The 26,886-nt window shown below is 47.7% G+C and overlaps 1 protein-coding gene across 8 annotated transcripts in view; it reads right to left on the bottom strand.

Moving 5' to 3' along the window:
• The window catches only part of STAT2 (signal transducer and activator of transcription 2), a 1,902,691-nt gene that overhangs the window by 586,814 nt on the left and 1,288,991 nt on the right, over positions 1-26,886 (bottom strand). For all 8 annotated transcript variants that reach the window (XM_069653700.1, XM_069653696.1, XM_069653703.1 and 5 more), the window contains exon 17: positions 9,197-9,332. In XM_069653700.1, the coding sequence (XP_069509801.1) occupies positions 9,197-9,332 (136 nt within the window). The remainder of the gene's footprint in view (positions 1-9,196; positions 9,333-26,886) is intronic.

The following is a 26,886-nucleotide window of genomic DNA, read 5'->3' as shown; positions in this document are numbered from 1 at the left end:
CTCAGGTCGGCTTGGTAACAAGAAGGCTTTTAGAAAGAGTGCCGTGCCGTAATGGAATGGGACACGGTTTGTCTCTTCATTTAGACATAAAGATACTGTTGGTTTGGTATTTTAACTATTATTTTAGAACATGCCTATGGGAATCTCATTTTTTTCTGGTTACCCTGGATGTAACTGCATTATATACTTCTATCGAACATACGTTGGCACTAAAGACTATTGACCATACTTGCAGATCACACTCAGCCTCACATTCACTACATGTTCAAATGCTAAAGAGCTTTGTAGAATTTACCCTAAAACATAATCACTTTATTTTTGATGAAAAATACTACACCCAAACTAATTTTCCATAATAACCCTTTCAGTCAATATATTCCAGTTTGGAGAAGATATATAGATGATGTCTTTGCTATATGGTCAGGCACACTCATCCAATTTAGTCAATTTATGATTTTTCTAAACCAGAACCGCTTTGGTATTCAGATCACTGGGAATATTAATGCTTCAGAAATCATGTTCCTAGATATCAAAATCTATATAGTGAACAATACGGTACAGACTTGTACATTTCGCAAAGAGACTGCTGTGAACTCTATTCCACATGCCAACAGCAGCCATAGAAAAAGTGTGATTAATAATATTCCACGGGGTGAATTTTTGAGAGCCCGCAGGAACTGCAGTGAGGACACTAATGTTGAAAAAGAATGTAAGTCAATAAGAACCAGATTACAAGAAAAAGGCTACAGAAATCCAATCAATAATAAAGCCTTGCAAGATGTTAAAGCTTTGGAACGCTCATCGATTCTATTACAGAATCCAAATTCTCAAGCTAAAAATCCTACTGCTGTCCCTCAATATGTTAACTTTATTACTAAATTATCTAGTGACTCTAAATTTATTCATCATATTTTGAACACGCATTGGAGCCTGTTATTACTAGACCCAGACATGGTGCCTTACATTTCAGAGAAACCGAGTATTATATTATCTAAAGCTCAAACTCTAAAAAATCTTCTAAGCCCCTCGTTTTTGGAATCTGGTTCGAACAGACAGGAAAACTGGCTATCCCAAAAGACCAAACCCAGCGGTTTTTACAAATGTGGGAACTGTAACTTTTGCAAGTTTGCCATCCCACCAACCAAAATATTTACATGTCAGGGTGACCTCAAAGTTAACATTACAGATTTCATTAATTGTAGCTCTAAGTACATTATATATGCCATTATATGTGTATGTAAGAAAGTATATGTTGGCAGTACTATCCGGGAGCTAAGAATAACGATTAGAGAACATCTTGCAAATTTAAACAGTCAAGATGCCAAACTACCGCTTGCACAGCATTGGCAATTGGAACATCAGTTGGCAGATCGATGCAACATCAAATTTGTGGGTCTCAAGCATATTAAGCCACATATAAGAGGCAGAGACAATTGAGACTTCACCAAGAAAAAGCACGAATGATCTGCAAATTACGATGTGTTCAGCTTGGATTAAACCAGGAACATGAACTAAATGTATTCTTATAACTTTGGCTCCCTTTAGCTTTTGGAATTTGCAGAATTGGTTGATGCCTTCACATGCCAATTAGACCATCACTATCTAGTCCTATAAGGACGGACCACCCATCCCTAGTTCGCCGAATTTGAATCACCCGTATTTTAGACAAGCGGGTTTACTTAAAATCTAAAATGAGGTTATCAGGAACTTACATATCTATAATGTCTATTCTAATTTAAGTATCCAGATGTTAAACTTGTCGTCTTAACCTTACCATTCTTTTTACCTTTAATTGTTAATCCTTCTTGATTTTCTCATTGTCAAAACCAATAACTAGCCAAATAATTAACATTGGAACCAATGTGTTACCAGACTTACTGTGAATATGACTCTCTTGTCTCTTCAGGACTGATTTATGTGCACAAGCGAAAGAACTATATTCTAATTAATACCTCTTTCTCACTTGACTATTCCTTATAACACACTATTACTTAGCCACACTAAGATTTGCTCATAAAGTCCAGAATCAGATCACATATTTTACACCTAGTGCGTTTAAGCAATACCCTGTCACCATTATAGCCTACCTCGTAACTAATGTAGGCACATTTACCAAGGACTGGACGACTCCAAGTTATTATAAATACATAAACATGATGCTGCTATGTGCACTTACTTTGGAGTATCTGCCAATTACGGGCTTAATTGGTTCCCTTGCTTAATGTAGGCAACCATACACGGTTTAGATTTATTGACATATATATTTTGCATCTCTCACGACCCTATAGCCATGTTCTAAAATAATAGTTAAAATACCTCTTGACTAATGTTGGCACATTCACCAAGGACTGACTGTACGACTCCAAGGTATTATAAATACAACAACAAGATGCTGCTATGTGCACTTGCTTTGTAGCATCGGTTAACCCAATTACGGGCTTAATTAGTCCCCTTGTTTAATGTAGGCAACCATACACGGTTTCAGTACTGCACGCATTGAAGCGTAGAAATGGGTAAGCCGGCATTTGCTCAGTGTGTACACGAGCACAAGCTACTGTTTAAGGAAATCTTGTTACTGGCGAACACCCTTTACATACGCTTTTCGTTTTGTTTTCTGTCTCCGTTCATGACTCTGCAACACCAGTGCATTTAAATTGGAGCATACAACAAGTCGCCTGAATGGGACTTTTTTCAGAATATCATTGCCGTTTGAAAACTAGACTCTGTCGTGTAAAATTTCACTCTGAATGGCGGGTAAGCTCCAGAATCTTTTTCGAACTTAATTGGCTTTTCACAAATTTGACTTTGGCCCATAACATAACAGCAGACCCATTCTTCTATTTCAGACTAATCTGACTTTCACAATCTACCTATTTAAACCACATTAAACCCTGCAGCTATATGAACACTACTCTAAACCTGTTTGGTGAAATACCAGGTACCTTTAATTAGTAAACATTTTTGGGATGTGAAAATGCTCAACACGTGTAATGACATGTAAGAATTTATATAAATATGTTGAGCACCCTGCTGATTATAACTCTCCTTTTTTGTTCTCTCCTCCACCCCTCTCCCCACCTGTTTTTGTCTCTTTTTCTCTTTTTATTTTTATTTGTTCTTCTGCAATTCAAATGGAAATGGTGTGAAAACATATCTGATGGAAACAATTTCAATTGATGTATGTAACCTTTATTAATGTTCATACTATTGGTTCGATTATTGTCCTCAGTTATCAGTTTGATATGTTTACGCCCTGAGGACGGCCCAGAATAGGGTTGAAACACATGTCAGCGTGGCGTTTTTGTATGGAACAATAAATAATTACTGATGCAAAGCATATAATTACTAATTCGAAGTACTCTCTAGTTCGGACTTTTGCCAATTTTACATATGCACTTAAAACTGCTCTCACCAGTAGTACTCTCTAGCCTGGAAATTTGCCAAATTTACATATGTGCTTAAAACTGCTTTAACCAGTATCAGCTAAACACTGGTTAGTAGCGCAGATAGTGAGGTGTTTCCTAAATGCACTATCTAGTTTGTTTGAAGGGTTTTTGACATATCGGGACATTAGTGAAGATGTACAGGAGTTTAGGGACCAATATCATTTTGATCAAGGATAGTCTCCCGGCTAACGACAGGGGCAGAGACTGCCATCTCAGCAGCTTTGACTCCAATTGTTGTGCGGTCGCAGTGTAATTACTAGCAAGCAGGAATGGCCTGGATAGTGTCACCTGAACTCCTAGGTATTTGATACCATCTAGGGACCAGCGGCAAGGGTATTCGCAGAGTGGTTGCTGAGTCAAGGTGGTAAGCGGGAATATCTCAGATTTTGAGTAGTTTATAGTAAAACCTGAAAAGGTACCAATTTGTGTTATGAGCCTTAGGATAAGATCCCTGTCGCATTTGATTTAAAAGTGAGGGCAGGCATAGGTTTAGACACAGACTAACTTTGGTTTTGGTCTTCCGGACATCAACGGCCCTTAGAAGCATCAGTTGAGGGAACAATCCTCTTAGAGTTAGGGCCAGGTAGGCATTACACCAACCCCACAAAGTTTGATAAAACAGGTTTTCAAACTGTTAGTTTTGAGCCTGTGTCTCTCTTGATACCATGACTGTCTCACAAGATGCAGAAATCATATGCAAGATGGAGCAACCTAGTCTCCATTGGCTCAAGAGAGTAATAGCACCTAGTTTAATTGAATTAAATAACACTAAAAAGAAGGGTGAGATGGACATAATCCTGGTCTCCACACATGTGGTACAAACCCAGAAAACAAGACTGATTCCTAAAGATAGCAATGTACATAAATTCCCTTTATAGTCCAGAGGAAGAGAACAGTCAGCAAGGTCAACTAAAAAGAAGAAGCCTTGGTTTAGGGCCTAACTGATGAGAATTGGTAGGCTAATTAGCCAAGTGTGCAGTTGTCTGACGTTCCCTGCACATGGGTTTCGTTTTGCTTACGTGCCGCTAACTAGCTGAATGTCCAAGGTTGGAAGAGAGTGCCAACCAATCATGAGGGCCTATGCAATGGTGGACATCGATTGTTGCAGAAGCCAGTTCGCTGCTGCTATTCTGCTATTATCTGTAAATACCTAGTTAGAGGTGGTTTAGGGCGTGCCTGCCAGATAAGGGGCCGCTAATGATGTTACTAACACCTAAATGAACTATAAGTATATATGTTCCCTTAAGCTATCCCTCTGTCCGATAGGTTTTTACTTTTTGCCATGTAAGATGAGGGCATAGCTGACGTGCATTGAGGTATAAAGCCTCTCTGTAACTGAAATGCATTCAAGAGTGTGTGGGCAACAAATCTCTTTGTTTACCAGGTTTCCCTACTTTATTGAACTGATAATGAAGTAGTTTTTTCCCATATTATTTGAGTCTGTCCGGTTATTTGGGACTGAGATCAGTAATTTTGGTAATCCCATCTGGCACTTGGAACGCTCCAGGTGCTACTGCAAAAGGTGACAGACCTCCTCCAAGAGGACAGGGTCCAGAGACAAGGGAAGGAAGGAGCCAGAGGACCATCGCCCGGGGGGGCGCTTTAGAAATTGGAGGCCATAACCCTGTCAGATGATCTATATGGCACAAGCATCGGACAAGGTTTTTGATCATTCTGGGCTGAAAAAGGAAAGCCTCACCCCTACCAGAGACGCATGGTAGAACACGTCACTGATGTTTAGTGCGCTGGGGCAAGGCGGGGACAGAGGAGCAGCAATGCCACCCCTCTGGGCACATATTCCCCTATCACTCAGTAAGCTTCTGCCTCTTCCTGGGGCACACTGACTATGGCCTCTCTGGCAAAAGGCAGTGAATTGGTGAAAACCCTGCCCAGAGACGACAGTTGTGTGGGTGGCTGTTGCACTGCAAACCCTAAGGAGTTGGCTGTTGCTTTTGACGACAACCATTTGGAGGGCACCAGCAGCCTTAGCTCTAAAAAGGTTGTTGCCATACAAGGGCATGTCTTACAATCTGGCTTGGATGTTGACCGTAAACCTTCATGTCCTCAGCCAGGAGTGGCGCCTGACCATTGTGCTGCTGGAAATGGTCCTACCAATACAGTCCGCTGTGTCCAGCCCTGATTGCAACATTTGGCATGCTACCTCCTTGTCATCAGCGACCAGGGATTGGAAACTGTCCCTCATTTCCCCCCTCCAGGATACGCTCAGACTCATTGGCCAAAGGAAAATGTCACCATGGCGCAAGAGGCATTCACGGTCCGCAGTACGGATGCGAAAAACCTCCTGCACAATGCACCAGACTGTTTACTCTCCCTGTCCGGTGGAAGGGAAGGAAAGTTAGAGATCTTCACACTAGCCATAGCAGCCTGGACCATCAAGCTCTCCGGTGAAGCGTGGGAGAGAAAGCCCTGGTCTGACAGAGCCAGCCAGTGTTTGTTTGCTATGTCTGTGTCCACATCCGGAACAGAGGCAGGCTTCTCCCACGCCTCCAGTACAGGTGCTTTCATCGCCACATTGAAGGGCAGGAGCTTCTCTTTCTTGGGGACCTCATCCAGAATGTCACAAGTTCATATAGAACCTTGGACCTGGATGGAGCAGACAATTCCAGAGTACTGGCCGCTTTAGCGATCAAGCGCTGGAACGTGGCTTGGGGCTTTCCCAGGATGGGAGCTGGTAAGAAATCCATCTTTGGGGAGGTGTCGAGGCCACTGCCAGCACATCCTTACCCTCCCCGTAAAACTCTTCCAGGAAATCCCTCACTTCCCTAGAGCACAGAGGTTCCAGCCCAAAAGGGACCTGGTCATCCTCCTCGTCACAGAGGTCATACATCTTTCACATAAAAACATCCATAGGAGTGGTGCGTATTCCCATGGAGCCGCAGTGCTCACGGCTGAGGGCAATACCTGTGCAGAGGCCACAGCTCCCGAAGGCAGAGCCTGTCAGCGCGGAGTAACCTCTGCTTCAGACCCGAGCCCATAGGCATGCAGGAGTGGTCCCCTGAGGGTACCCTGTCGGTCATAACATACGTGGTGGGACCCTGCGCCGCCAAAGCCAATAACGCTGTTGCCTGCACCACAGGCATCGAGGCCGGAGCCATCGGCACCTTGGCAAAGATGTTGAACACCTTCAAGCGGAACCTCTGCCATTCCTCCAATGTGGAAGATAAGTCAGAAAAGGTACATCCTTTGGCCGCTCAGGTGAATCCCTGGAGCAGTGGCTCTTCTTCTTTGAAGAGAAGACTAATTTCGGTGTGAGGTCTCACTCGTAGAGCAGGACTGTTGAGGAGTTTTTCAAATGCCTGCCAAAGGTAGGACTTTAGAAGACTCACACTTGGGACACAGTGCTCCTACTCTTAGTATAGGCATGAACCACACAAGTATGTTGGTAGCAATGGCAGAGCAGCCAGGATTATCTTAGGAGGGAGAAAGGGCTGTAGGTGGTACAAAGAACTTCAAGTATACACATAGACCCAAAGCAACACTGACACACTAAAAGTTACATAAAAATAATGGTTTCTTTTATATATACACTAAGGTAAGGTAATAAAGTAAGTACTGTAACATTCAATAAGCACATAGAAGCAATGCAATATTCACGGTATGTAACACACTTATGTATACTTTGAGAATGGCAGTATGCAATTCAGAATGTAAGTAAAATACCTTTGTAAAAACTGTTTCAGGTAAAATAAATTAAACAAAACCAACACAAGGTAAGTACATACTTGGCAATATTTTCACAGAGGCCTAACACTTTAGAAGTCCATGCCTATCTAGTCATGTGTGTCTCAGAGTCAGGTTGGAGGGCAAAACAGGTAGGCAAAAGCCATAGAAAGTTCAACTGTTCCAGAGGAAGTCTTCTGTAGCAAGTACGTAACAGTCTTTGTTGGAAAAAGGGATAGAGACTTCAGAGTAGCCTGTAGGCACACAGACGTTTGACCTGGGCGAAGTGTATGGGCAAACCCCCAAACACACAAATCAGCACCCCAGCAGCACAAGAGCAGCAAAGCAACTCTAGTTATGTTCTACCAAGAGTTTCAAAGTACTTTAGGAGTGAAGAAGAGATTGCAGCACCAGGCCCCCATGATACAACAGTAGCAGACCCGGGCACAGCGATTCTTGGTCAAACAGACAAGGGATGTTGGAGTGGATCTCACAGCAGCAGCCGAATGAAGAGGCTTCCAGGAAAGGATTCTTCTGGGTTGTGTGATTTTGGTGCCTTTTGCAAAACTTTACTGAAGAACGATTACCGCCCGGTCGATTTGTCTCGCTACCTCAGTCCGGCACTCTGGTGAGGGTACTTCAAGGAGTGGAATCTTGCCTCTGGAGACCTGGAAGGAGTCCACCAAAGTTTCAGGAGGATTTGATGTTCGGAAAACTATGCACTGCCCACCGGTCCCAAAATATTTGCGGTTTGCAGCCCATGAAGGTCACAGCTCATCGTGGGATAGCTCAAAATGCAGGTCTTCTCAAGACTGGTTGATCCTCTGAGGAAAAGAGTCATCCTCTTTGGAGTTCTCCTGACGCTTGGAAGAAGGTGGCCGCACCGCTGCAGTAACAAAGAAGGCATCTCCAGTCATTTCGAAGTGGCTGCCGGCATCTCTCCTCTTCTTCCTCATAATTTCTTCAGCTACAGTGGTCAGTTTGTCTTCAGCCTCAGGATCCACACCTTTTATGCAGGAACCTAGCCAATCAGCACCCATGCACCATTCAAACTCTGGGTGGTGGCTGCCAATGGTGACCCTTCTGTGCACTACCCCGGCTGTGAGTACAGCCTGGAAGTAAATATTGAACAAAAGTAGGTAGGATAAAACCACTGCCACCAGGTATTCGGATTTGCTTGTCACTGTAACCAATAAGCTACAGGAGCAGTGAAAAAGGTGATACAGGGTAACCCCTCAGCGCTCCACATAAGGTGGGGTGTGCTGATCTCACAATACAAAGGTTAGGAAGGATAGAAAACACCCCCCTGCCATTGGGAACATGAGTTCTTACAAAGAAAAATGACGGAAAATAAAAAAAGGGAAGCCCAACGTGCTCCCAGCCACACTGCACAATGTGACCTCGACCTAGATTGCGTAGCCTCACCCATCGTCTTGTGGCCGAAGGTGAATATCTTCACCGCCCTTTCCCTGAGGGCCTTCGGGTGCATGGACTGGACCTGCAATCCTGGGTGTTGGGGCACTTACCCAAGCAGTACAAACAGATCCGGTGCAGATCCAAGACTGCCATCTGCTGGCCACAATCCACACAGAGCTTGAATCCTTATGCATGTCTTTGGAGAAAAAAGTTAAGCTAGAAAACCTTGCTGCCAATTAGCGAACAGAGTTTGTGGAAAAAAGGAAGTGAGGTGACGGGACCCGGTGCCAACATATATACTGGCCCGATGCCATATCTGGTACAGGAACAGAGACAGAGCTGTGCTGTGCCCTATTGGCGGCTGAAAAGCTTCTGGAGAACAGATGTTCTGGGATAGGGATATCATAGATGAGGAATCCGTGGGTGGAAAGAATCCATTAGAAAAGGGGATTAAACCATACAGCATTGTGGTAAGATTGAGAAACCTGGGAGAGCGCGAAAATATGAAGGGATACCAGCAAAGTAGTGTGGGAAAGCAGATAACCGAGATGATGAGAGATGAGAAATCTGGGGCAAGGTGTAAGCAAGTGACTGAAAGAGATTTGGGAGAAGAACAGCAGAATAAAGCAGTTACCTTCATGGAGTTATCTTACCACAGAGTTTCTCAGCAAGCATGGAAAGCTGTTCAGAATCCAAGCCCCGATTGGTGGCGCAGGAGAACTGCCAACTGAGTGCATTTGCCAAACGTGCCCAAGTAGCAGCAGGAGGGTTGGAGAAAAATGCTAGGTTCTGCAATAGACGAAGAGAGCAAAGTCATGTCAATAGCAGCAGAGAAGAGAGAACTCCCAACAAAGAACAGGAGAGAAAGCGCATCACCACTGCAGGGCTAACCACCAATACACTAACAGTTCAATACCAGATATGAGAAATTAGATTGTACAAGCCCTTATCCTTGTGCCACCGATTCCCTTGTCGCATGTCCCCATTCCTCACATTGCATGCATCCCATTAATTTTCATATCTTAATCTGTATTTACCACATGGAATCTAGGCAGAAAAAAATAGTCACTGATTAGGCCACAATGAAAGTGGGCGCCCATCTCAGTTATTTCTGTGATTCTGAATGTTGCTCAGAACAATGGATGCCAGATACTGAAACATAAATGCGACTGGATTCAGAGAAAAAGAGTCCCCAGCTGCCACTGGCTTATGAGCAGCAACTGGGAAAATGGTTGTCTGGGGAAAGGCTCCCTGAATGAGCTCAATTTGATGGCCGTTACAGGAAAACAAACTTGCCTGATAAGCAAGTGTATTTTGCTGGATATTATACTGGCTAAAAACAAATGATTTATTTATTTATCCATACACAGGAGGAACAATGCTCTTTTGATCACAAAAGAACACACAAAAGATAAGAAATCAGATTTGATGGGAAGCAATGAGCTTCTTACAATAGAGTTTGAGGGATATTCTGACCAGGTTGTGGAGGGGAGTAAATGGAACAGTCACCGGAGACAATACATAAGTGGAAATACATAGATTAAGGACAACCAACATGGGACATTTTTTCAAAATTGAACTTTTATTGGCATTTCAGAAAATACACGGTCAACAATCGACACAATTCCCATCCAGCCCTCTTCTCCCCTCCCCCGGCCTCCTCCATTTACTCCACTCCCTCCCCACTTTCCCTCCCCCCTCTCTTCTTCCACCCTTCCCCCCATGCAGCAGATGGTTTTCTGCTCACTTATCATGCCTCAGGCACTCACTTCCCTTGAGGCACAAGCACCCATCAACAACTAAGGGTGATTTTCCCACCTTGACCTCCTGGGAATATCCTCTCAACTCGGCCAATGTGGCCCCCAGTTACAGTCTACCCCCTTCACCCCTACCCAGCCAAGTCCGCACTCTACTGGGATCGACAGTCTCCTGCTTTACAGCGTACACCAGCCATACTTCTCGAAAATGGGCACACACTGGCCTTCAATATTGGACCGGGATTCGTCCAGAAAATGTGTCAGAAACTCTATCGTAAATGGCACAGACCTTTCACACCCATTCTTTTTCCACCGGCAGAATCTGCTTTTCCACACCGGGGCCAGGCAGCATCTAGCCGCTAGCAGCATCACCTGCCCCATATGTCCGTGTCAGGTCTCTTCCTCCTCTTCCCCCAGCTAGACCCCAAAAAGGAGGAACCATGGCGAAAACCCTGTGCATTCCGTCAACCCCTCTGACACAGGATAGGACATCTCTCTAGTAGGCTTGGACCTCATGACAGCCCTACCACATATGACTATAGTCCGCTCTTGCCTGGCCACACTTCCAACATTGTGGGTCTTGCCCTCCCCCCATCTTTGCCAGCACCGTCCGCGGGTAGTAGCATCTGTGCAACAACTGCAGGGCCTGATGCATATATTGGATAGAAGCCGTGGCACGGGTATCTTTTTTGCACATCGAAGCCAATAGGGCATCGTCAATTTCTTTCACCAAATGTTGCCCCCACCTAGTACAGGGGAGGTGGCTGCAGTGAGCTCAGGGGACACAGATACATCTGGCAGCATAACGCTGCAGCGGAGCCGGCGGGGGGTGCAAGGCGGTCGGTGCGGGTGGAGATTTGAGAAGGTCTTGTCCCTTCCGAACCCGCGGGCGTTTGCTGGCTGCCGGGACAGAGGTGGGTAGCGAAGTGTCTGCGCGGATGGAATACTGGTTAGGTGGACCCTTAATGCGCAGGGGAGCAACATATTCATGTGATAGTGGACTCTGGGTGCCTGCGGGCCCCAGATTACGACCTTGGTTCTGAGCGAGGAGGTAATTGAACTGCAGAGTCATTCTCTGAACTACGTCTCCCATATTTAGCACATGTCTCTGTGTTCAGTGCAGGGCTGTCCGGTGAATACCCATAGAGAAACATATTGGTGGTGGAGCAGCTATCATACCTGCTTGGAACGGTGATGGTTGGCTGAGGGGGAGCAGTGACACTGAAGGCTGCCACATTGCATGGACTGGAGGCTGGTGATGGATTGCTGAATCAGTGGCAGGACTGGCGCCCTTATAGCGTTCTGTTCTAAATTAACTAGATTAACTGCCCTAAGAACTGGGGTGGGCCCTGGTGGGTGCACTGCCTCCTGTTCGATATTACCCCTGGACAGCAGGGTGAGCTGTGCAGAATAACTTGGAGTGCCAGGGGGGGGGCTGGGCAGTGGTGGGCTTCTTCGCTTGGGGCAGGGGAAGCGTCTTATGATATATCCTGGCTGGTGGCGCGGTTACGCTTAGGCTCAGCCCCAATACGGTGATTGCCCGGGTATACGGAGATCCGGAGCGGGGGACTGGCAGCTGTGCCCTGCATGGGAGGTATGGGCAATCAGAAGAAGCGGGCGAGAATGGATATGTTCGCCCGTGTGGACCAGGCCCAAGCCCCGGGTGCCGCAGAACGGGCTCCGGCTGCTGAACAGGTGGGCGTGGCTGCTCTGAATCAGGCCCTGTTGGCACTTAAGGGGAGCACGGACACGTCGGGGGTTAAAATAGATGCCCTCACTTGCAAGGTGGATAACTCTGCGGTGCAAATTGAGACATTATGCGGGCGTATGGAGGAGGCAGAGCAGAGAATCGGGACCGCTGAAGATACCGTGGCGGTCCTTCAGCACGAGGTCTCCAGTCTACAGCAAGTGGTGAAGAAAATAGCGGCCAAGAATGAGGATTTGGAAGGGCGCTCGAGGAGGAATAACAGAGTTGTTGGTGTTCCGGAGTCTACAAAAATTGATAACATGGAGAAATTTGTGGAACAATTGTTGCTGGATGTGCTTGACAATCCTTCGCTGTCCAATATGTATATGGTGGAGCGGGCCCATCGTTCCTCTGCAACCAGACTGCCCCGGAACGCCCCTTCATTGTGAGAATCTTTTGTTACCGCGATAGAGATGTTATATTGCGAGCAGCTCGAGAGAAAGGGGATCTGCGATGGGGGGGCTCCACCATACGGCTGTTCCCAAATTTCAGTCCGGCAGTTCAGGATCAAAGGAAATCCTTTCAAGTGGCCAAGAGTATCCTGAGGCGTAAAAAAATAAAGTACTCTATGATGTACCCGTCCAAGTTGCGAGTGCAGCACAATGGGACTGTGGTGTTTTCTACTGCACTAGAGGCTGCGGAACAATTTGCGAGGAATTTGCCGGAGTCTAAGGGGTCGCCATGACGCCTGGCTTGATACGGTTTTGATATCCTGCAGTGTGTGTATTGGCATATGTGTGGGAGGTTATTGTATGCTTCACCTGGAGTGGCGGGGGATGTGGGGAAGATAAATTGTTTGTAGGTCGTTGCCATAAGGACTGCCTGGGTTGCTCCCAGTGCCCCAGTTACCGCAGATGCTGCGGTGTGTGTTGGGTTTAGTTGGGTTGGTAGGGGGGAGGGGTCGGGTGCCGGTAGGTTGTTTCTGGCGTGGAAGGGGTGGGGTGGAGGGGGGGGGGAGAGGAGTTTTGTTGTGGGTTATCAGTGTTGTTGGTTGGGGCAGGGGGACTCTGACTTTGCCTGCAGGAGCTAGCCACCTGGAAGGGGGTGATCATGTGGTATTTGGTCACTGGTGGGTGCTTGAGGAAAGTAATTGGTATAGGAATGGCTGCATCAGGGTTGACTGTTTTTGATGCAGGAACGATTGGTCTGCTTCTTATATATTGGATGCTAGGTTTTGGCTTCAATGAGTAGTAACCTCGGGAACAGTGTGGCGGTGATGTCCTGGAACATCTGGGGTTTCACCAACCAGAGGAAGACACGGTTGATAGGTAATTACTGTAGGAATCATGGGGTGAATATATTATGTCTTCAGGAGACCCATCTAGCGAGAGGCATTACACCCCCGAGCTTGGCGGGTTGGGGCTCTTATAGGTACTCCTCTTCTTATTCCTCTCCTTCCAGGGGAGTTGCTACATACATATATAGGTCGCTGCAATACAGATTTCATGATCAGATATTGGATGAGGAGGGTAGGTTTTTAATACTGGCAGGGGAAGTAATGGGGTTGAAGCTTCTGGTTGTGAATGTGTATGCCCCAAACATGTACTCTCCAGAGTTTTTCCATACGTGTACAAGTCATCTCCATACATTTCCTGGGTATGATACGGTATGGGCTGGTGATTTTACTATGGCACTCACACTAGATATGGACAGAGCCATTTCGATGCAGCGGAACCTGCCGCATGCGTTTGTGCATGGAATAATATTGCTTCGACTCATGATTTGCATGATGTATGGTGCAAGTTGCATTCCACTGATAAGGAGTTTACGTTCTATTCGGGAGTGCATGGGAGCTCGTCCAGGATAGATTATGTGATGGCCTCCGGGCGCATGTTGGGGTCAGCCTCTGAGGCGCGTATTCTCCGCCGAACCTTGTCGGACCACTCTCCTGTGGTGGTCAAGTTTAACTTTGTGGCTCGTTCACCTAGTTCCTTGTGCTGGCGATTCCGCGCGGCTGCGTTTCAAGATGGGGTATTTCGGTCCGAGATTGAGAAGGATGTTGACATGTTTTTTCAGTCCAATGTAGGGTCAGTCCCTGATCCGGGCATAGTGTGGGAAGCGTTTAAAGTCTATATACGGGGGTGCTGTATTTCTAAGGAAGGGGGAGTGTTGAAAACCATCAGAAGGTCCATGAGGAAGCTAGAGGGGGAGATTAGGGAGGGTGAAATGAAGCAGAGCACCCGGAATACCCCTGAACTCCGCAGGGAGCTGAAGCGATTTAGGGAGAGACTGCAGGAGGATAGATACCTGGGGGACCCTATATAAGCAGTGAAATGTGGGGAGGGGAATATACTTAGTAAGACACTGGCATGGGCTATTCGGAAAGAGCGTCCTTCCATTTGTATAAGTGAAATACAGGGGGGTTTTGGGGGTTGTATACGGGATGTAGCGGGGATAAATGAGAGGTTCCGGTGGTATTATGAACAGTTATGTAAATCACGGCCCATTCTCGGGCACGATGCGTTGCTGCAGTATTTGGATGAAGTGGCTTTAGGCTGGCTGGATCCAGAACAGGGTGGCGCCCCTAACGAGCCTATCATGGAAGAAGAGGTTTGTGAGGCTATATTGTCGCTCCGGGTATAGATGGTATAACGGCTGAGTTTTATAAGGCCTACATAGACTTGGTTACTCCCCATCTCCTGGCTATGTATGACGGTGCTATGGCCAGCGGTACTCTTCCTGAGTCCACCAGATCTGCTCTGATCACTGTACTGTTGAAGCCCGGGAAGGACCCCCAGCGTTTATCATCTTACCGACCGCTCTCGATTATGAACACAGACAACAAAATCCTAGCCAAGGTTCTTGTTAGGCAGTTACTTCCTCATATGCCTGCCTTGGTATTGCCAGACCAGGCGGGATTGATCCCTGGGCGGTCTACTCAAAATAATCTTCGGCGCCCAATTACCCTGATGCATAACGTTAACCCAGACATACCGATGGTTGTGGCCGCCTTGGATGCTGAAAAGGCGTTTGATTCAGTAGAGTGGCCTTTTCTGTTTGAAGTCCTTTGGCGGTCTGGCCTAGGTCTTAGGTTTATTCAGTGGATTAAACTCCTGTACTCGGCGCCTAGGGCAGCGGTATACACAAATGATCTGGTCTCAGCAGTGATATATCCCTCACTAGGCACGAGGCAGGGGTGTCCTTTTTCCCCGGTGTTATTTGCGCTGGCAATGGAGCCTCTTGCATGTCATGTTAGAGAATCTCATGCCCAGAGGGGTATACATGCGTACACGCACCTGCCTGTTATATCTTTGTATGCCGACGATGTTCTACTCTATGTTAAGCATCCGCAACAGAACTTGCCCCCACTGATGCAGGAAGTGGCTAGGTTTGGGGAACTATCTGGCCTTAGGATTAATTGGGAGAAGTCGGAGGTGCTTCCTCTGACTCCGGTGGTTCGGAGGGCGGATGTGAGCGAAGAATTTCGGAGGTGTCCGGATGGTATCCGTTATCTTGGTATTATGTTGTCCTTGGTCAAGGAGAAGCTATATAAAGATAACTACCTTTGTGCGTTGGAGGTCTTGGAACAGAAAGTGGAGATGTGGATCCGGCTCCCTTTGTCGCAGGCCGCCCGGATTGCCTTGGCGAAAATGGTGATACTGCCCAGATTTCTTTACGTGTATAATAACGTACCGATATTGCCTCCTGCTAGTTATTGGGCTCGTATTAAGAAATTAATGACAAAATTGGTTTGGGTGGGCAAGCAGGCTAGGATCATGTATGCTACTCTCACTAGACTGTACAGTGGAGGGGGCTTGGAATACCGTGATATATATCTTTATTATTTAGCAGCACAGGTGCAATATATATCTGGTTGGGATCCCCTGGACAATGTCGGTTCCGCGTGCTAGGTTGGCTAAGGCTCTGACTCATCATCCACTCTTTTGGGTATGATGTGGCGCAACAGGGACGCAGTGCCTAGGGGGGGATGTTCAGCCAGTGGAGATTACCTGTAGCGCCTGGGAAAAGATCATCTTATTACTGCCATCTGATCCGCATTGTGTGCCTGAGCTGCCAGTGTATAATGTAATAGGGATCCCGCTTACGTTTGAGAGATCTTTTAAGGAGCAGTTCCAGGCGCTTGGAGTGCAAACCCTGGGGGACTTGGTGTTAGACGGGCGATTTATACTGTGGGATGAACTTGTGGCTAGAAGTGACACGGATGCAGTGACCTTGGTTCAGTACTATAGGCTGCAGAGTATTCTTAAGGCTAAATGGAGAGTTTTCCACAAGCTCCGCGTCGTCAACCTACTTTATGCTCTATAGTTCGCCCAGCAACATCTGTAAAGGTAGTATCTACTATCTATAAGCTGGTAAGGGAGGGAAGGGGAGGGTGACGCAAGAACTCTCGGTTAAGATCAATTGGGAGGCTGCTCTTGGGAAGGTTCTGGGGGAGGAGCAATGGACGCATATTTGCTCACAAACGCGGCATATCTCGTTGAACTCCCGTTGTAGGCTCATCCATTACAAGTACATACACCAGGCCTACCACACTCCGCTCACTCTTAGTAAATGCTTTCTGGAGCGTTCCTCGGCATGTAAAAGATGTGGGTCAGAGAGGGCGGACTTCTATCACGTGTGTTGGAGCTGCCCAAGACTTAGGACTTTCTGGGGAATATTGAAGAGGCCATGTCGCTGATGTCGCCATCAATGTATGAATACTTTCCTGAAGTGTAGCTCTTGACATTGATTGAAGGGGGTACTCATACTGGGAGGAGGCTGTTGGGTATGGCATCTGTGATAGCTAGATATCTTGTGGCTAGAGCATGGGGGAAAGCATCCTCCCCCACCGTCGCTAAATGGCTGGACTGTATGGACTTATGTGAACGACGGGAAACCATGTACGCTTCTACACTTCCAAGTGCAAGTCGGCCGTTGATTACTGGACCCCCTATAGACAATACCGAATGGATATGGCCCGGGCGGTTTGCTCCCCTGATTCGGCTCTAGACGACTGAGAGGGTGGCGGAATATACACACTATTGGGGAATGTCCGGTGTATCTGATGGGCAACATCAGACAGTGTAATGTCGGCTAAAGTGGGTATTAAAATGGACACTGAATGGGTTATGCTCTGGGATGGCAAAGTTGTGAGTCTGCATTTGGGGGTTCGAGTGGAGGGAGGTAGGGGGCTTTGGTTATTCCTTTGTGTGTTTGGCCTTCTGAAATAATAATAATAAAGTTTGAAAAAAAAACAGGAGCTTCCCAAAGTCCGTCAACCCCCTTCTCAGGTTATCCACCACGACCCTTCCGTCAACACCCCCTTCAGCTGGAGATAATGGAATACTAAGAGTTGCTCCACCCTCAAACACTCCTCAAGCCTTCCCAGTGCGATAAAGAGCCCCCCCTTCCCACATTTGACCAGCCCAATTCAACCCTGCCTCATACCGAAGCTGGAACACCCTCAAGGGTGGGCCCCAGATACAGCTGAAAGGTGACCGCGATGTGGATAGCCACCTGTTCTCCACCCCCCATCCATAGGGACCACAGGACTTCAAGGACCAGGTGACACAGCACTCTTCTCGGGATGCGGGAGATAGGTACCCAAATCCATTCCTCTAAAGATACTGGGGCCAGGACTGAATTGTCCAGCTGCACCCATTGCTTGTTGGTGTGCGGATCCACGTGATCCACCAGCACGAAGAGTTGGGTAGCCCTGTAGTAGGTATAGAGATCTGGGAACCCCACTCTCCCTTTTTCCTTCGGCAATACCAATGTCCCATAGCAGATACTGTGCTTGGCCCCCGCTCAGAGCAATTCTATTAAGGCTGCCTTTACTTCCTCAAAGAAGGATTTGAGATCCTTCACTGGGAGCATTTGAAATAAGAATAGGAACTTGATGCAATTTAATTGTGCCATCCATGTAAGCTTTAATGTAGCCCACCTCTCCATGTCTTTCCACACCGCCGCCCATAGTGGAAGAACATTTCCCGGGAAGAACTCTCCGTATTGGCAGGACACGTGCATCTGTAGGTATCTAAAGGAATCCTCTTGTATCCAAAATGGTAGTTCCCTTATGTAGTCCCTCTCCGCCCTCGACAGATCTCCGACCACGTAGGCCACTGATTTCCCTAGGTTGACGTTAAAACCTAATAACTCCTCATACTTTGCTAGCCCCTCCAGCATGCGGGGGACCAAATGGGCTGGGTTGGTAATGTAGCGCAAGGCATCATCGGCAAAGAGACTGACCTTACACATTTATCCCCCTATAGAGACACCCCCTATTGCTTCATCCTTCCTCACCTTCCTCAACCCCCTCGCCCACGGCTCCATCACTAATGCATATAACAACGGGGAGAGCGGGTACCGTCTGTTCGGAGTATAGCACTTTGATCCATCCCTCCTATCTCTGGCCCATCCCGATAGGTGAGAGTACCTCCTCCATAAAAGCACAGCTACCCGGTCAAAGGCTTTCTCTGCATCCAAGGCCAGGAACAGGGCCCCATCCTTTATCACCCCTGGTGTGTTAATGATGTGCAGTGTTTTACAAAGGTTATCCGCCCACTGCCTATGCATAATGAAGCCCGTCTGGTCTACGTGTATCAGTCGCGGGATACACAGCTCCAGGCGTGACCCCAGAACCCTGCCAAAGATCTTGGCATCCAAGTTCAATAGGGAGACTGGTCGATCTGAGGCACAGTTGGCTGAGTTCCTTGGTTTGGGGATTACTGCTACTAAGCCCTGAGGAACATTGGTGTATGGTACCAACCCCACCGATTGAATTGAACAGCTTGTCTAGCGGTGCTGAAACGTTTTGTAAAAATCTGAGGTGAACCCGTCCTCCCCCGGGGCTTTGCCTACTTTTAGCTTTTGTATCGCCTTTAGCACCTCTACGCATGAGATTTCCTCATCGAGTGCCTGCTTTTCGGCCTCCAAACATTTTGTGAGCTGCATCTACTCCAGGTAGGCATGGATCTAGTCTCTTGTCGCCTCTGCCGGCCTAGCGTATACATTTCAGTAGCACTCCTCAAACTGGGCCGGAATCTCCTCTCCACCTTCCACAATGGTCGCACCTGCCCGCGTATCTTACCCACCCTCTTCCCCTCCCTGTCCCCCCCACCCTTGTTTGCTAGGAGTGTACCCACCGCATCCCTCCTCTCGTAATACCTCGCCGCGTGCAACACATCTTTTTTACCACCTATCCAATTGCTAGATTGAAGCTCTTGCCTTGTGTGTCTCATTTCTCGCAGGAGCCTTTCTCTGCCAGAGTGAACTCTGTCAATGGTTACCCTCTCGCCTTCTTTGGAGCCCAAGATCATTCCAATTATCACTTGTATTTTGCGATCCATTCCGCCGGGTGATTCCCCTCCCGCAGCCCAAAAAACGAGATTGTTACGTCTCTCTCAGCTTTTTTATATCGTCTTGCTTGAGAGGTAGCTCTTCCTCCCGTCTCTCTAGTTCTGAGAATCGCGTCTCAATTTGTACTTCTGCGAGCCCCCTCGTGGCCTGATTAACCTCCACCCCGTCCACCAGTGTAACCATCCTTGCTTAGAGGTCAGACACCTTCGCTCCTATGTCTGTCTGCAGTCCCCTAATCTCCTCCAGGATAGCCTGGATATCGCTTTTGATTGTGCAGATCTCTGCGGTGCATGAGTGAGGTCCCCCTTTGCCACCGCCACCCCCCCCCACTGTCCTGGTAGCGGTATTACACAAGGGTTCCTATCCCTCTCATTCAGTTGTGTCCTCTCCTGTATCCCCTTGGGTGTGGGGCCCTTCAGTGTCTTGTAGGCGCCTGCTGTGTCCTTTCCCAGTCCACTCGCCTCAAAACTCCTCAGGTGTAGCGGCCGCCTCTGGTCGCCTCCATCCGGCCAACCCACCTCTGTCGGGCACTGCTTTTGATATGTCCCCCAACGCCCTCGACCCGCCATTGGCCTTTACTTCCCCTTCTGCTTCTTGGTTGCCAGAAGAGTACCCCTCACTGCTGGTTCCGGGGGGCCACTCTGATCTCCCCCCTGGGCTTCGGGGGGACAACCTCCAGCCCACCTCCACTCTGTGGTGCCCTTGAGCACCCCCAGACTTGGGCACTCACCCCGTTGGGGCCCCTACTGCGGGTTGGGCCTCATTCTGGTTGTCGTAGGCTCTCTGGGATCTGGCGTCCAGCCGTGCCCCCTGGGCCATCTACTGTGGGTGCCAAGCACCACACACAATGTCAGTCACCTGTGATCTCCAGTCGGGACCTTCTATTGGCCTTATTGGGTCCAGAATCTCAGCATTTCTGGGGGCATCCACCCATTTTCAGCCCACACTCTGCCCAGGCCACTCACACCTCCAACTCAGGGCAACCATCAGCGTCCTTTATGCTGTTCTGGGCATTGCAGCTCTGGATTCAGTCCCTCAGTGTTTTAATATGTTGGAGGCAGAGCCTCCCTTGTCTGCTCTGAAGGCCACCCTGTCCTACCGGCAGTCTCCGGTAACTCCAGTGTTAGCCAAGGAGCTCCGAGGCAGTCCGAAGGCAGCTGGAGAGGAACTCCCCTGAACATTGGCTCCTCCGTTCTCTTCCCTTCCCAGCAACACACCTCCGGGCGGGCTGCGTTCTTTAACTGTAACGCTCACCTGATTCCCGTAGCGGCGCCGGTCTTGACTGGGCGTATACCGTATCTGCAAAGGAACACACGGCTGGCTCTTTGGGCTGGACCTCTGTGCACAGTATGTCTGACTTGAAGGGTAAGATGTCTGCAGATAGAAAATATGGGAGTAAGGAACTGGGTTATTGAATGTCTCTCTCTTCTTCCCTTTCTCTTCTCCTGTAGAACCCCAAAGGTTAACGCTCTCACCTTAGGTAAGTGAACGCCGTGCTCTCCATCTGCCTCGGGGCAGGGTGCTGTAACCAGTTTCTTCACTGGATAAGGGGAGCAGGCCTCTTGACTTCAGAGGACTGCTGTCTGTCGTTTACTGCACGAACGGTAAGTTTCGAGTAGTTCTAATGTCTTTAAAGTCTTTAGTAATGATGTTTCTTGTTTTGCAGGGTTCCGGCGATGGCGGATGACGGGCTGAAGTGAGTTGAAGATGGAGCCCGTGTGATGAATAGAAGCGCCTGGAAGCACGTAAGTAAGCGCTTGTTGCCTGCTTCACGATGCGCTCTAACTGTCTTTTTATTTTGCAGGTACAAGTTCGGAGCGGCTGCAGAGTGCCAGAATACCCACTGGGTTAGATGTGGAAAGGAGTAATGGCACGTGAGTATTAAAGTTCCCCAATGTCTTTAAACGCACCTTGTTTTGTATTTCAGATGCGGGATGCAGCGCCGAAGGCCTCCGGAGCGTGCGAAGAGTTGGTAAGCTTTTGTCTTTCAGATGCCGGAATGCAGTGTGAAGACCTCCGGAGCGCACGAAGAGTAGGTAAGCCTTTGTCTTTCAGATGCCGGAATGCAGCGCGAGGCATTGGTGACAGCCGATGGACCAGGTAAGTGAAGAGCTGTCACTGAAGACCGTAATGCTAACCTGTTCTTTCTTGTCTTTATAGGTGTTGCTGAAGACTGGATTCAGGATGGTGAGCCTTTTTCCTTAGGCCCAGGATCAGATGCAGAAGACACGATGAGCGTTCTGCTGCAGAGGATGCAGAATAACGCAAAGCAAGATTCATCCATCGGGTGTGGTTTAAATAGCCTCCTGTAGTGCTTAGGTGTCTCCTTCCACAGCCACGCCTAGGTAAGAAAAGAGTTCCTGCTTTCCAGAAGAGTTCCAGTGTTCTGAATCTAGGGAGTGGCTCCTGCCCCACCCAACAGGAAAAGTAGTTCCAAACAGAAGAGGATCAGAGGCTCAACTGGCAGGCAAGTAAGCAGCATGGTCTGCTGCAGGTAAGTCCACCCAAGCATTATGAGCCCGGCGCTTCCAGCGCTGGGACTGGGCATATTTATGAGCCTGGTGCCACTGGCGCCAGGACTGGGTCCAAAAGGTCCCAATTGGGACTGGTTGGCACTCGGAACCTGGGTTATGGATCTGCTTCCAAGGGAGTTGGGAAAACCCTGACCTTTTGGAAGCAGAGATCATGACAGTACCCCCCCTCAAGGCCCCTCCCAAACCGGGCTTCTCCGGGGGTTTTGGCTTGTCAGGAAATGTTCGGTGAAATCTTTTGATTAGGCGAGGAGCGTGGACATATTCAGCAGGTTCCCAGGATCTCTCTTGGGGGCCGTAGCCTTTCCAGTCAATTAGGTAAAATAGTTTAGATTTGAAGATCTTGGAGTCCAGAATGCTTTTGACTTCAAACTCGAGTTCTCCATCAACTAGGATAGGTTTTGGAGATTTAGTTAGTCGGGTTTGAGGTTGCACAGGTTTTAATAGAGAGACGTGGAAGACCGGATGTATCTTCATGTGCGGGGGCAAGTCCAACTTGACCGCTACTGGGTTTACTATGGTAGTGATGGAATAGGGACCAAGGTATCTTGGGTTGAATGTGCGTGGCCCTTTTAGAGGTAGATATTTGGTGGATAACCAGACTTGATCCCCTACTTGATATTGAGGGGCTTCCTTCCGATGTTGATCTGCTCCTTTCTTGTATTGTTCTTTAGCCCTTTGAAGGTGAGAAACAGCTTCCTTAAAGGCTTGGGTGATTGTAGAATGCAGGTAGTCTACTGCTGGTGTTTCAAGATCTTGGAGGGGATCCAACTCCGAGGTTCGAGGGTGACTGCCGTACAAAAGAAAAAACGGGGTTTTCCCAGTTCCCGAATGGACAGAGTTATTGTAGGCATATTCGGCTATCCAAAGGATGTCTTTCCAGGTTTTTTCAGTTTGTTGCAGCATGCAGCGTAAATACTGTTCCAGAGTTTGATTGGTCCTCTCGGTTTGTCCGTCGGTCTGAGGGTGGTGACTGGTCGATAGTCTCACATCAATTTGAGCCGACCGACAGCAACTTCGCCAAAAATGAGAAATAAATTGACTACCTCGATCTGAAATTAGAACCGAAGGAAAACCGTGCAGTCGGACAATGTTTTCGAGAAATTCTCGGGCCAGAGTTGCTGCTGTTGGCAAGTCTTTGAGCGGAATGAAATGTGCCATCTTGGAGAATAAGTCCACGATTACTAGAATCGTATTGTATCCGGAGCATGGAGGTAGATCGGTGATGAAGTCCATAGAAAGCGTATGCCAAGGGCGAGGTGGGATGTCAATAGGGCGTAAGAGGCCTGCTGGTCTTTCCTTTTGACTCTTGTTTTGGGCGCATACTCCACAGGACATTATAAAGTCTCTGATATCTTTTTTCCAAGACGGCCACCAGAAGTAGCGCTTGATCTTTTCTGAGGTCTTGGCCATACCGGGATGTCCTTCCATTAAAGAATCGTGATAACAAGAGATTACTTTTTTCTGTAAATCTGTGCTGGGTAGGTATAATCGTTCTTGGAAATACAATAAGTTGTCCTTTACTGCAAAGTCCTTTCCCTGCAGATGCCAATTCTGTATGTCTGCTGGAGTTACAAGTTGCCTGGCCTTATCCTTAACTTCCTCTATGGATTCTGTGGCGATTACACCCAGAATTTATTGTTCGGGAATGATTGGTACAGGTTTAGGGTTGATCAAGTGTTCTTCCACTACCATCCGAGAAAGGGCATCAGCTTTACCGTTCTTTGTACCAGGTCGATAGGTAATTATGAAGTCAAACTCGGCAAAGAATAATGCCCAACGGAGTTGTCTAGAGGATTGGGCTTTTGCGGTTTTCAAATATTGCAGGTTTCGGTGATCCGTAATCACAGTAACGGTGTGTCGGGCCCCCAGCAGATAATGCCGCCAAGCCTTAAAGGCAGACTTGATAGCCAGAAGTTCCTTGTCAGTAATCGTGTAATTGATTTCAGGAGGCGAGAATTTGCGGGACCAAAATGCCACAGGATGCAACTGATTGGTTACCGGGTCCTTTTGTGATAGAACTGCCCCCATGGCAAGGCTTGAAACATCAGTTTCCACGATGTAGGGGAGTTCGGGGCGAGGGTGTTTTAAGATTGGTGCAGAGATAAATTTAGTCTTCAAATCCTGGAAAGCTTGTTCCGCCTCGGTAGACCATTCAAAACGTTTGTTTTTCTTTAACAAGGCAGTGATGGGCTGGACTATTCGAGAGAATTCGGGCATAAACCTGCGGTAAAAGTTAGAGAAGCCTAACATGCTTTGCACACCTTTTACGGAGGATGGTGATGGCCATTTGAGAACTGCATCGACCTTCGTTGAATCCATACGCACTCCGCCAGGTGATAATATGAATCCCAAGAATTCAACTTCAGTCACGTTGAAAACACATTTTTCCAACTTAGCGAAAAGTTTGTGTTGACACAAGCTTTCGAGGACCATTTTCACGTGTTTCCGATGTTCAGATTCCGATGAAGAATAAACGAGGATGTCGTCAATGTAAACAACAACACACACATCTATGAGCTCTCTGAGGACATCGTTCATAAAATATTGAAAGGCGGCCGGGGCATTGCAAAGTCCGAAGGGCATGACCTGATATTCAAATAGCCCATACTTGGTGCGGAAGGCCGTCTTCCATTCATCGCCCTCTTTTACTCGTACCAAGTGGTAAGCTCCTCTAAGATCCAGCTTTGTATATATGCATGCTTTTCTGACTTGGTCCAGGAGTTCAGGGATCAAAGGTAACGGATATCTATTCTTAACGGTGATCTGGTTCAGGGAGCGATAATCTATACAAGTTCTAAGGTCTCCTTCCTTTTTTGGAACCAAGAACAAAGCTGAAGAAGCAGGGGACTTGGAAGGACGAATAAACCCATTTGCCAGGTATTGATCCAGGTATTGTCGAAGGTGAAGGTTCTCAGGCTCGGTGAGGGCATAAATTCTACTACAAGGAGGAGTAGATCCAGGTATCAGGTCTATCTGGCAGTCATAAGACCTATGAGGAGGTAGAGAGTTAGCCTGATCCTTCCGGAAAACATCTTGGTATTCTAGGTATTCGGGAGGTAACTGGGGAGTCTCTGAAGAAATTGCTGCCAGTGCAACACCAGTTGGAGGGTGACAAGTAGAGACACATTCTGGAAACTGGACCGTTCTTGCTCGCCAATCGATCAGAGGATTGTGTTTCTCTAACCAAGGTATTCCTAGAATAATCTGAAACTGAGGGGCCTTGATCACATCGAACACGATCTTCTCATGGTGTCCATCTTGACTTACTAGCGTCACCTCTTGAGTGGTATGCGTTACTGGCCCGGAGGCTATCTCCGTACCATCCACCGTAGTAATGACGTCCTTTACAGCCTTGGGACAAAGAGTTAAATTCATCCTCAAAACCATTTCATGATCCACATAATTGCCGATGGCACCGCTGTCGACGTAAGCTTCAATTGCATGTAATCGATCCGGATTATCAGGGCTAATGAGGACCATAGGTATCACGAAATGCGAGGTCACGGAACTGGTTTTCACGCTCGGCAAGAGGACCTCTATTCTTGTCGGGCGAGGTCGTTTCCCTGCTCAGAGTTTGTAACTTTGGTAACTGCAGCTCCTACTGCCTTCTTGGCAGGTTTCACCGGACAGTCTCGAAGAAAGTGCCCTGAGTTTCCGCAATAGAGGCATAATTGCAACTGTTTTCTCCTTTCCCGCTCCTTTTGTGTTAGAGGACCTTTCAGACCCCCTATTTGCATGGGTTCCCCGGAGTCTACTCCTTTGGATGGAGTTGGCGGTTTGGAAAATACTCGAGCATCAAACTTGGAACGATCGGCCTTCCTGCTCTGCAGTCTGTGATCTATTTGAACGACTAAGTCTATATAGTCCGAACAATCTTGTGGGGGATTCACTACTTGGGCTAACACATCTTTAAGCTCTCCACGTAGACCTCTATAAAACAGCGTAATCCTTTTGTCCTCAGGCCATTGAGTTTCCACTATCAGTCTGTTGAAAGATGCAATATAAGCCAAAAGGTCTTGATTACCTTGTCGCAACGAAAGAAGCTCATTGTCCAAGGCCTGCCCCTGTGAATGTCTTGCGAACAGATTTTCCATACTGAGCTGAAAAGCTTGAAAATCATGGAGGACCGGATCATCTTGATTTACTAGAGGGATCGACCAGTCTGCCGCATTGCCACTAAGGTACGAAAGCACGAAAGCTACTTTAGCTTGATCAGTTGGAAAGGCTGCTGGCCGGCATAAGAAATGCAACCGGCACTGATTGATAAATACTGCAAACCTCTTTGGGTCACCAGAAAATCGTTCGGGCGGAGCCAGAGGTACATTCCCAGGTAGGTTGATCTGCACTGGATTCATAGAGGATGTAGAAGGAAGACTTCCCCCAGATGCGGGTAACGGGGTCTGTTCGGCTTGTGACTGTAGCAATTGTCTAGCGAGATCATCTGTTCGCTCCTTGGAAATAATCAGTTCCCTTCTTAGAGCTTTCGTTTCCTGACGGGCTGCATGCACTTCTGCCCTTAGTTCCCCAAGTAACTGGGCTAGCTGGTCGGTATCCGAGGTTTCCATAGCGCCTGGACGGGAGTTTTGTGGTAGGCTTTGCGTTCTGTAACGCTCACCTGATTCCCGTAGAGGCGCCGGTCTTGACTGGGCGTATACCGTATCTGCAAAGGTGATGTGTAACACACGGCTGGCTCTTTGGGCTGGACCTCTGTGCACAGTATGTCTGACTTGAAGGGTAAGATGTCTGCAGATAGAAAATATGGGATTAAGGAACTGGGTTATTGAATGTCTCTCTCTTCTTCCCTTTCTCGTCTCCTGTAGAACCCCAAAGGTTAACGCTCTCACCTTAGGTAAGTGAACGCCGTGCTCTCCATCTGCCTCAGGGCAGGGTGCTGTAACCAGTTTCTTCACTGGATAAGGGGAGCAGGCCTCTTGACTTCAGAGGACTGCTGTCCGTTGTTTACTGCACGAACGGTAAGTTTCGAGTAGTTCTAATGTCTTTAAAGT

This window comes from Ambystoma mexicanum, chromosome 3q (genome assembly GCF_040938575.1).
Source record: "Ambystoma mexicanum isolate Mex_15411 chromosome 3q, UKY_AmexF1_1, whole genome shotgun sequence".
In the NCBI taxonomy this organism is placed as follows: Eukaryota; Metazoa; Chordata; class Amphibia; order Caudata; family Ambystomatidae; genus Ambystoma; species Ambystoma mexicanum.
The sequence above is the reverse complement of the archived record's forward strand: the minus strand, read 5'-3'. Positions and strand labels throughout refer to the sequence as shown.